We start from the raw sequence: 10,564 nt of genomic DNA, 5'->3' as shown, positions 1-10,564 counted from the left end.
TCGCTTATAATAAGTGGACATGGCAACACATTGGTGCACCGTGCACGACCAAAACCAGACTGAAGAAACATATGATTTAGAAAATCCAGCAACTTGTGTTCAAATGACTGACCTGGATGTACACACCACACATAATGTGTAGCAAAATAATAATAGTAGTAATAGGTGTTATTTTAAAGTATCAAACGGTTATTGGTAAATATCTTTTCATTAAAGGAATATATCCGGAACTGTAGTCATGACCAGGTCGTGTTTTAGAGGGACAATTGAATGTTGCACACGCGCCCAGTTTGGATTGTTTTCCTTGAGTTTTTTTGTTTTGTGAAGAAAAGAACAATGTCTAAAAAAACTCAGTGAGTAGATAGTACCCATGTCTCTTTATGGTAGTAATACCCATGTATCTTTATATTTATCAAATTAAAGCCTACATTAAATGCGCTGTCAGTTGTAACTTGTACCCCGCAGGAATGTGTGTTGAGCCTTGCAGAGCTTCTGCTGCAGTATCCATGGTTCACATGACGGTCGTCTGTCACGACGACAGACAGTCATGGATGAACTTCAACCTGGTCAAATATAAAGTACTTACCACATGGCCACGGATGTTACAATTATATACGAGCCCTCAGAAGTACCTGCATCTTCCGTATTGTTAAAAAAAAAGCATTTTAATCCGATTGATGGCCATTTTCTCTGTATTTTCTCCACGCTTTCAACTACGTGACCCTATCGGTTGGGAGGTGTACTGCACTCTGATACATTATAACTCTATGAGAAAATGGCCACCGATTGGATTACATTGCTTTTTATTGAACAATACGGAAGATAACGGGTACTTGTGGCCCCGTACATAATTTTAACATCCGTGGCCATGGGGTAAGAACTTAATATTTGAAATCTGAACGTTTATGTAGATGTGCGGGTGGTAAATGGAGAAAGTAGCATGTTTCAGGGCTACTGCTGCAGTTGTTATCCAAATGTTCAAAACTACATTCACAAAAAACATGGACATCTTTAGCTCTTTTAATACTTTCGCTTTACTTTCATCCCGAAACCACATTGGCCATATTCAGAATATTTACATTTAATATAATCCCATTGTATCTTTTCTTCATTGATAAAGACTGCAATAATGTAATATTGAACAGGAGAGTGATAAGGCAATTGATCCTAAAAGTTGGTTGTTTGTATCTGGCTAATAATGACTCATGTCAATATTGTTAATAATAACAATGTGTCTCTCTGCAATGCATCAGAGCCAGAAGAGCTCTCTGTATGGATTACAGCCGAGCCCGAGATGTGAGTAAAATTCAGATATGTATAACTACTGACAGAATATGCCTTAATATTCCTGACTCTATGTATGCTCCACTCCTTTGCACATTTGACTGTGACATTGAGTCCTGCTATTGATTAGATATACATGCCATTACCTGCACAGTTAGATCTGTATTATGCACATTACCTGCACAGTTAGATCTGTATATGCACATTACCTGCACATTTAGATATGTATATTTAGATATACCCTCCAGAAAAATGTGATTATGCGATCGCATAATTTATTGCATAATCAGCCAAATGGCACAGATTATGTGTGGGTAATTCTTTAACTTCTTTAACTTTAAAATTCACAAACTTCCCGCATGTTTAGCAACTTTTTGCATATTTTGTATTTTTCTGCATATTTGATAAGCTAATGTACCTGTCTAAGACAAGATCCTATAGTTGTTTCTCACTGTATATATTTTTTTATTACATAATTATTTCTTCTCTTACTTAATATATTATTACGTTTAGGATGTTGCAACATTTCGCTGCTTGTACTTGTATAAGTTAGTGACAAATTAAACCTTCTTGATTCCTGTATCCTGTTTATGAACTTATCTTAACAAATGTTATATTCTCAATGAATGTACTATATCATCTAATTAGTTTGTTTTATTTCTGTCTCGTATGCTTAAACAGCGTTCACCTTCCAAAATACCAGCACGTGACCCAAACTATTCTCCCCTGACTGGCACTGCAAATCTACGAGGTGTGTATATGCAACCATCTTTGCAGGCCTATTTGGAAATATATATCCAGTACAACATGGACTAACTGAAAGTATCTTACGTTACCAAGTTACAGACTGGAGACAAAAGGGATGGATATTTTACTTGCCAGTTTGGCTGTGTATAGTTAATTTATGTTCCAAATTGTGAAAAGGAAAGTACTTCCCAAAATCGGAACTGGATCTAATGTTCACTACAATAATGATATTCCCTCTACGATGCTCCTCCTATGTGTCCTATACATACAGAGACTTGATCACTATAATGGAGAAGAAGCGTACAACATATTCATTGTTTACTGAGTAAATTAAGTTACGCAACAATTCCAAACAGCCTGTCTCCTCTATGGATCATGTGTTTAAAAAAAAAAAAAAGGAATATGTAACTGGGTAGAAAGAAAGTCTCTTCATTCAGAGAAGAATGGCATTGTAACCCTCTGGTATTTTTATGTCAGCTAAATTGTGCTGCTGAACAAGTGTACAAAGTCTTCAAGCTCCTCCCTGAGGGGAATCATGACTATTCCATCCACATTCTGCAGCCACTGTCTGTATTAAAATTAAGTACCGTCTGTTCCTGAAAATGGACATTCATTTGGACCCCACTTTGAAAACCACAGATTTAGAGGATTTCATTTTTATTTCGTCAGACTAGTCAGACTAATATGCATTTATGCTGTTGCAAGTACAGCAGTTTCCTTGTTCAAGGCACAAAATAGCAGCAATTTGCTATTAAGTACAGTATCAACCAAACACTGAGGGTTTGGAGATTGATGTACCGGTACTGTATGTAATTTCTGTCAACAGGCCCCACCAAAGCTGCAATGTTTAAAAAGGCCCCAGAGACAGATCTAGAAAAGTGAGTATCCAAGGAGAAGATTTACATCTATTAAGTTCTAATATGTTTTGTTGTGTAAAATGTTAAGCTGTGTGTTAAGATTCTTTCTTAACCTTGAACAGTAGCATTCATGCCAGTAAGTATGAATGCAAAGGGTTACAGAGAACCCTCGCTCTATTAGTTGATATATATTTAAATTGCCACACTTTGCTGATGGTCAAAATGACATATAAGAATTTAATGACAGGAGACATGGAATGAGGGGGATTCATCACTGGCCAAATTATCAGTGATTTACATAGCACTAAAAATAGTTGTATAAGAGCACTTTAACACAAGAGCCATTTCCTTAGCCAAGGCACAGACGTTTGATGTCTGGGCTATCCATCAAGGCCAGCATTTATTTTTTAATTTTATAGTGCAGCCACTAACATTATAGAGGAACTGTAATTTATAATACATTCAGAACACCTGCACAAAAGCTTCTCAACAGCTGCATGTCATGTTCGTGAATACTAAACCCTAGGCTTTCACTGGGTGTTTAGTTGTTATTGTTATTGATAGAAAATAATAAGGATTTAGTCCCAGTACTAGAGGAACATGTCAATATTAAACATTTTCTAAATGGCTAACCAACATCATATCATGTTGTCCCATATCCCCCCCCCCCATGAGTAAGACATAAGAACAAAATGGCTGCCTTATCTGAAAAAATGAAATGTTTGTTTTAGCCATGAAAATATATGTTAGGTTCTTATAGTTTTGTTACACCACCCCTTATGTATTCAAAACCTTTTCATGTGTTTCTGTTACTCTTCTCTAGAACTGTGCTTGCAGTGCCAAGTTCTAATAGGCAGATAGTACTAGATTACTAATACTAGTTAATTGTTAATTTTCCAGTTGTACTTTCAGCTGAGCTGAGCTGTATTAAGTAATTTGATTAAAATTATGATTATATTTATCACATCATCACACTACCACAATCTTGAGTGAGTCTTTACTGCAAAACCTGTGTTATTCACAGTTCTTTCCTTACTCTGTCCAACCAGATTCCACGTCTTGAGATTTAAACTGGAAGCATCAGGGAAGGCATTCATCAGGGCACGGCAACAGCTGGAGGAAATAGTGGTGAGTGACACTTATGCTTTGGTCTCCATCTTCAGAGAATGAGGAAATGTAGTGTCTCCGTGATTTCATCATCAGCGTGAGGGATGATGATAATACTGAAAACTCAGTTTAAATGTGGCTTTATATTTAAAAACAGATGGCAACTCTTAGGTTTATGATGACAATTTATGTTGCTCCCATTTTAGTAACAGTAACGTACAGGGACATGACACCCCCCCCCCCCCCCACACACACACAGAGAGAAGGTTTCAAATCCATCTAATTTCCATTTCCTGCCCCAAATTACTGTTCTGCTTGTTGTATTACTCTACTTGTCTCTGAAGCTGTATTTCCATCAGTCAGCAGAGGGCAGCAATGAGCTAAGGCACTTCTTCACCACACCAGCCCCGTCTGCTGATTTGAGCACTGAACTGGAGAGATACAGTGAGCTGAGTGAGTAGAGGCACAAGCCACTTTAGTTGTGTGTTACACACTGTGTTAACATGGTCAGGTCAAAACTCAGTTTGAAACTGAATTAGACTGTAATTACAAATGTGACAACATCCTTTCAGATTGTGATCTAGATGTAGCTGACATTTCATATTATTTATTTGTAGTAAATAATTGTAAGATAGAAAAAAGCAAGTCGGTGCTCATTATTTCCTTATTTAAAGTGAATTGCAATAGCATTTTGTGCTTTCAGCATCCAGAGCTGCAGAGGCCAGTTTTAATGGAAATGATGCTCGCCAGAACCATGTTCAAGGTAATTGGTCAACTAATTAACCCAATAAACTTTTCACACTGTCAGAGTAAACACACTGTCATATTCTGTTACACTTCTGTAACATTTCTCACCATCAGGAAAAAATACACACACACACACACACACACACACACACACACACACACACACACACACACACACACACACACACACACACACACACACACACACACACACACACACACACACACACACACACACACACACACACACACACACACACACACACACACACACACACACACACACACACACACACACACACTCACTCACTTACTCTCTCTCCCTCTCTCACGCACACGTGCACGCACGCATACACAAAACATTGCTGGGATTTTATTGTGTTAATCAATGAGAAATTTGATGGCTAAAACAATGGAGTTTAAGAAACAAATTTGGAAACTACTTGGAGAACATCTTCAATTCACTTGAAAAGACTGGTGTGGAAAGTATTCACCACGTAGATTTATTTTCTGAATTTGGCCTGAATGGCATCTCTGGTGTCCAAAGGTTTGAGAAATGTTGTACTACATGACCTTTCTTGACTAACAGTGACCAGTAGCAGTTAGTGTCGTATTAGATTGCTGTGATTGTGACTTCTTGACTCCCTTATGTCTCACAATGCCGTGATTATTATAAGAAAAGGTATTTGGTTCCACTTGTTTCTGGAAGTTGATTGATTTCATGCTGAGCCGGAAGAGAGAGTGGTCACAAGGACTGATGTCCAGACTCATCCATCTCTACGGGTTGATTTGATTTACATCCTCCCATTGCTTGGCTATCTTAACGATAATGACTTCGGTGTGCGCTTGTTTTTTAGCTTTCTAGACAATCAGGCAGTCTGTGAACTTCTGGTGAATAACAACATTTTGTTATGGTAACACAAACAAGTCAACGAGCAGATTTCCCAAGGAAAAGAATTAATTTGATTATTTTAAGCACATATTATGCCTCCAGCAAAGCAATTCTTGTGATCCAATCATATAATGGTGACTTGTGGAAACTGAAGGGGGCCCATTGTCCAACGTGAAGCTTGTTTTCCGATAAGGTTGTTAGAAATTGTTTTAATTAGTTCCAGGGAAGGGGTCCGACATACAAGTTGCCTTGTGGATCCGCGCTGCAGGAATGTCACATTTTCTATCACATGGTGGAAGGCATGAAATTTATCAGTTGTGCATAAACCCCCTTGCAACAACAGAGTTCACAACGTCAAAGCGGATAGCTCGGGGAGAGAATTGGCCCTCTGTTTCCCTGAGACACATTTTAAGTAAACAAACTGTTATTCAAAGCTATGGAAGATCTCTGGCCCATATCTGCGGGGAGCATGAAATCCAGACAGATGATGTTGATGGTGTTGTGAAGCATGATTCTTCCATAGTGTAAAATGTTTGTTTAGACTCGCTGCTATGCTATTCAGGCCTTGGCTTTATGTGCTAAATGCATGAAGAGGTGTAAGGAGCCCTACTGGAAAGGGTAAGTGTGTTAGCGCGGCTCCACGACTAACTGACAGCGGTGTTCATTCTCTTGACTCCCGGTGTCAACATTCACGTCCCTCGTTGTTCCAGTATGTTATATCATGGTTATTCTTGTTCATCCAGCCGACATGGCTAACGAATGAATTGTGACCCACCATGAGCGCTAGTGCAGATATACGATTCTAGCTATTTCAATTCACAGTATGCTGTAGCCGTTTGAAATCGATACGTTCTAGAACTGATCGTAAGTGAGAAACAACCCATGGCCAACATGAGACAATTGGTTCAGCACTCTAGAAAAAAAAAGGAGGGGGGGGGCCATCTAGTCGGTTTGTAAGTGAACTTTAGAGGCTTGGGGCGTCTTACTTGATACAAAAAGTACCATGAAAAATTCACATGGCAAAAATTGCTATCTACAGTATGGGGGATACATTTTATGTGAACAGAGCTCTTTCAGAGCTTCGTGAGTCTCTACACTGCTGATCCGAGCAGCACCTCGGGGCTGTTTTGTGACTGCAGAATTATTCCATGTGACTGAAGACACCTTCCAGTTACCTGATGGGCTGCCATAAAACAGACCCACAGCAAAAGAAAATCCCCACACCCAGAATGGGACTTTTTCCTGTCCTTTCTATTTTGTTACACAACCAAGCATCTAGACTGTACGACTCCATGTGACAAGAGACGGTGTTCAGTCACCTGAGTCAGCATGAGAGGGTTAAAAGCCCTCGCCTCGTTCACACAACGATAACATAAGATATCATTTCAGGGATGGTTCAAGATGGCAACCTTTTGGAGTCTGTGTATTGTTTTCACATGAAACCATGTTCATTTCCTTAACAGCCATATATGAAAATCCCACAGCACACGATTCTATCCAGGTTCTGTTCCCTGGGCACCGTACCCCCATCAGCACCCGTATCCTGCCAAGTCAGCTGAGCAAATCCACATGGATGTTTTAACATTGATGACTGATGTCTAATTTACACTCCGTCATATGCGTTATGAGTATGTTTTGAGTATGAGTATGACTATTTTCGGCACGTGACGGTTTTGTACGACAAAGTATAAATCAGGCTTAAACCTGTGATTCCACCTCCCAAACCTCTTCCTCCTTCACCTCGTTCATCTCCTTTGCCTCCTTTCTTTTCTCTGTCCCCCTTTTCTCTAATGCTGTTACAACGCAGTCTCTCTTTCAAATGAGTTTCTTTTCTCGAAGCAAGCAGTGTTGAGAAACGCTTACCGCTGTCCTTTAAGGTTAACTAAAGTTTCAGTAAGCACTCCTCAGAAGTCACTTTTGGTGAGCAAATCAGGCTTGGGGCGAGCATAAATCCACTGGGTATAGTCTAGGCATTACAAATACCCGCGGTGCCTGTATGTGCTGATGACTACAGAATGGAAAAAGAAAGGCCATAATAATTCTGAGGCAAGTTTCCCTCAGCAGCGGGTATTGATTATTTGTGTGTGGTGAGAGATTTGGAAAATTCAATTAAAGGAGTTGTGCAAAGGATTCATAAATTCTGCCCCTCCGACCCGTACCTGAGACATGGTTATGTTCTAAATCAATGTTGCACTTCACAATATATTTTCTTAGGAGCATAAAAATAAATAACATTTAAACAGTTCTGCTTACTACAGAAACAAATTTTATTTTCTCTAAAGCATTTTAGTCGCGGCCAATCACTGACCGGTGCACATCTTCTGGGCGGTAACGGATTTTATTGCAATTTTCCCCATAAGAAAATCCTATATAATATGAATTTTGAGATGACAAAATGAGGAGAAAGGGGACGGCTCAGCAGTATAAAAATTGATCAGGCCATAGATGGGGCCATGTTGAGGAAGATTTGTATGTCAGCAGTAATGGGCTGTATTAAAAGAGAAGATTCCTTAAGATGTGATAAAAGTGATGGGGCAGTGTCTCAGGTCGTGGACTACAGGACCAGGCAACTCCCCGAATCCAGCACATCAATCCTAGGAGGCCACTCGGGACAGATGCCACATACCCGCCAGGAGTTTTATGCTTTTTGATTAAACACACAGTTGCAATTAAAGGGGGGAGTTGTATATTAGGCCGTTTTGGCCCAAAGTGAAGCCAGCAAGCATTCGATCGCCACCATAGGTTGCAGAGTATGCAGTCCTCTCGGGCCATGATTTCTGACTGGGTGAATGTCATTTCGCCGTATGCTTCATATTTAACTGAAATATTAATGCAGCTAATAAATATGCGTTTCAAAATAAAGGAATGTAATTTAGAGTTAAATGAAAATGCAGATTAATATTATTCAAGGATGATACTCTAAGGCTTTTTAGACATCATTGCCCCATTAATTTCTAATGGAAATACATTATTTCTTATTTTTGTATTTGTTTTGTTGTTGTACCCCAATCACACACATTATTTGAACAGACATTCCTGTTTGCTTGAAATGGCACCAACTTGGATTCTGACATTGACTTTAATTCTCTTCTAGGTGGCGTACAGACAGGAAGCTCCTATGCATTCTTGAAGTCCATCATTGGTTAAGGTACAATAATATAGCTCTTCTTTTTAACTTGCATCATCAGATACAAAGACTTGAGATACAATGGCGGCTAGAGGCTGCACTTTGATTTACTTGCAGATATCTAGAGAAAGTGGGGGAAAGGATGCCTCTCATTACCTCTTTAGTATTCCCCCTCGATGTGGACCGGGGCGTACGTATGTAATATCACTGGGTGCCATTGGGGTTATACTCATGTTTTGCCTCGCCTATATTCCCCAGGTTTTGGATGGCAAGGTGTCTCGGCTGTTGACAGCTAATAGAATTGCTCTTCCCTCCCGTGTAGCGTTGTGCGTGCATTCCGGAGGTTGATAAGACAGAAGATGAATGTGGAATCCAAGCTGTCAGTTGTGAGGCAGAGATGTCTGGGAAGCCGTCATTCACAGAAGAGAGAGGGGGGGGGGGGGGGGGGGGGGGGGCGGTGTCAAATACAGCAAAAGCACAGCCTTGGACACATTTACATTGAGCTGCGTCTATCTGGTGGAGCCCCTGCCTCGCAGCTGACAAATGTTGATTCTACAATAAGCACTACGCTGCGACGCTGTGAAAATAATGTTCTTCCTGACGGCAACCCTCATCCCCATTAGGGCTCATACTATGCAATCTTCCCCAGCCGAGTAGTTTCACACCCTTTTTGAAAACTAAGAGAACAAGAGCGGATGTGAGAGCCAGAGAGTCAAATACTCTTTCTCACATACACACTAACACGTACACATCACGGCAGTCTCTTTATTTGGCAGTGCCTGGGAAGGCCGAGGCCCCTTCCCATGCCCAAGTCGACCTAAGCAACAGCTGGTGTTCACGGCAACATTTCCTATTTCTGCCCAAGGTGGATCATATAACTGTCACTTTATCACCCTTAGAGGCCACGTGAAGGACAAAGCCAGTCCAGCCATAAACAAAACTAATATTTTCATACAAGCCCCTCTGGCTACTGGGAGAAGGACCCTTGGTATGTCCCGCTACTACAGCATTCACAAGCCTAATACGCCTAGCCTCAGCCACAGGGAAATCAACATGGGTAGCTTTTATGTCTGAAATACACACATTATTTATTGTGCATGAGTTCCTGGGTGACAGAGATTTTAATTCAGGTTGTAGGTGGAAAAGTCCTTTTAAAATTACCGGTACATAGTACCGGTACTGTATGTACTACATACAGTACTAAGGGTCATTGTGCAAATACTAAGTGTGCAAATGCTCACTGAACTACTGACCCTCAAGTAGACCAATGACCATAGTAAGAGCACCTCCTGGGTCACAATTAAAAAAATTCAATAAAAAAAAACAAAAACAGATTAAACAAACAAAGTGGCATACCAGCCTCACACCCATAATAAATAGGGAATCAGTGGAAACAAGACCAGTGTGGGCAATTTTAGATGATTATCACTTTGCCTACTGTTAGTACAGTATTTCTGAACGTATTTGTGAGAGCTTGACTTATATGTAACTGCTCAAGCATGGTGTAATTTTGCTATTTGCAAAAAATGCTCTTTGCATTACTCACATTATATTTCACAAATTGATAGTTCATTGTGTTTTGTTTTGTGGAAAATAAGAAAAATCTAATAAATTAAATAGATCAAATGTTTTATTTTGATTCCATTCCACATGCTCTAATCGGTCTTTGGTTATTGCAGTATCCAGGGTTCAATTAGTAAATCGGACGGGACATTTTCTTAACCACTTAAAGGGATAGTTCACCACCAAAATGACTTTATTTCTATCGAGTAGTCACCCCATGGAGACTTGAATTCGTGGATA

The 10,564-nt window shown here is 39.9% G+C and overlaps 1 protein-coding gene across 2 annotated transcripts; it reads left to right on the top strand.

The window, feature by feature from the left end:
• Nucleotides 1-298: 298 nt before the first annotated feature.
• Nucleotides 299-9,048, top strand: itgb3bp (integrin subunit beta 3 binding protein). 2 transcript variants are annotated; one of them, XM_080431704.1, is made up of 8 exons: nucleotides 299-353; nucleotides 1,254-1,296; nucleotides 1,966-2,035; nucleotides 2,858-2,909; nucleotides 3,938-4,016; nucleotides 4,355-4,448; nucleotides 4,699-4,758; nucleotides 8,729-9,048. In XM_080431704.1, exons 1-8 carry the CDS (start codon nucleotides 337-339, stop codon nucleotides 8,779-8,781), a joined length of 468 nt encoding a protein of 155 aa, XP_080287830.1. In that variant the 5' UTR covers nucleotides 299-336; the 3' UTR covers nucleotides 8,782-9,048. The 2 variants fall into 2 exon arrangements, with proteins under 2 accessions (XP_080287830.1, XP_080287829.1); XM_080431703.1 differs by having other exon boundaries at nucleotides 4,340-4,448.
• Nucleotides 9,049-10,564: the final 1,516 nt, after the last annotated feature.

This window comes from Gymnoscopelus braueri (assembly GCF_963280865.1).
Source record: "Gymnoscopelus braueri genome assembly, chromosome: 6".
In the NCBI taxonomy this organism is placed as follows: Eukaryota; Metazoa; Chordata; class Actinopteri; order Myctophiformes; family Myctophidae; genus Gymnoscopelus; species Gymnoscopelus braueri.
Note: the sequence above shows the minus strand (reverse complement) of the source record. Positions and strands in the feature narration are given on the sequence as shown.

Coding starts and splice junctions, on each gene's coding strand:
- itgb3bp (XM_080431703.1), top strand. Junction 2,036..2,857: donor TGGCACTGCAAATCTACGAG/GTGTGTATATGC, acceptor TTCTGTCAACAG/GCCCCACCAAAGCTGCAATG. Junction 4,017..4,339: donor AACAGCTGGAGGAAATAGTG/GTGAGTGACACT, acceptor TTGTCTCTGAAG/CTGTATTTCCATCAGTCAGC.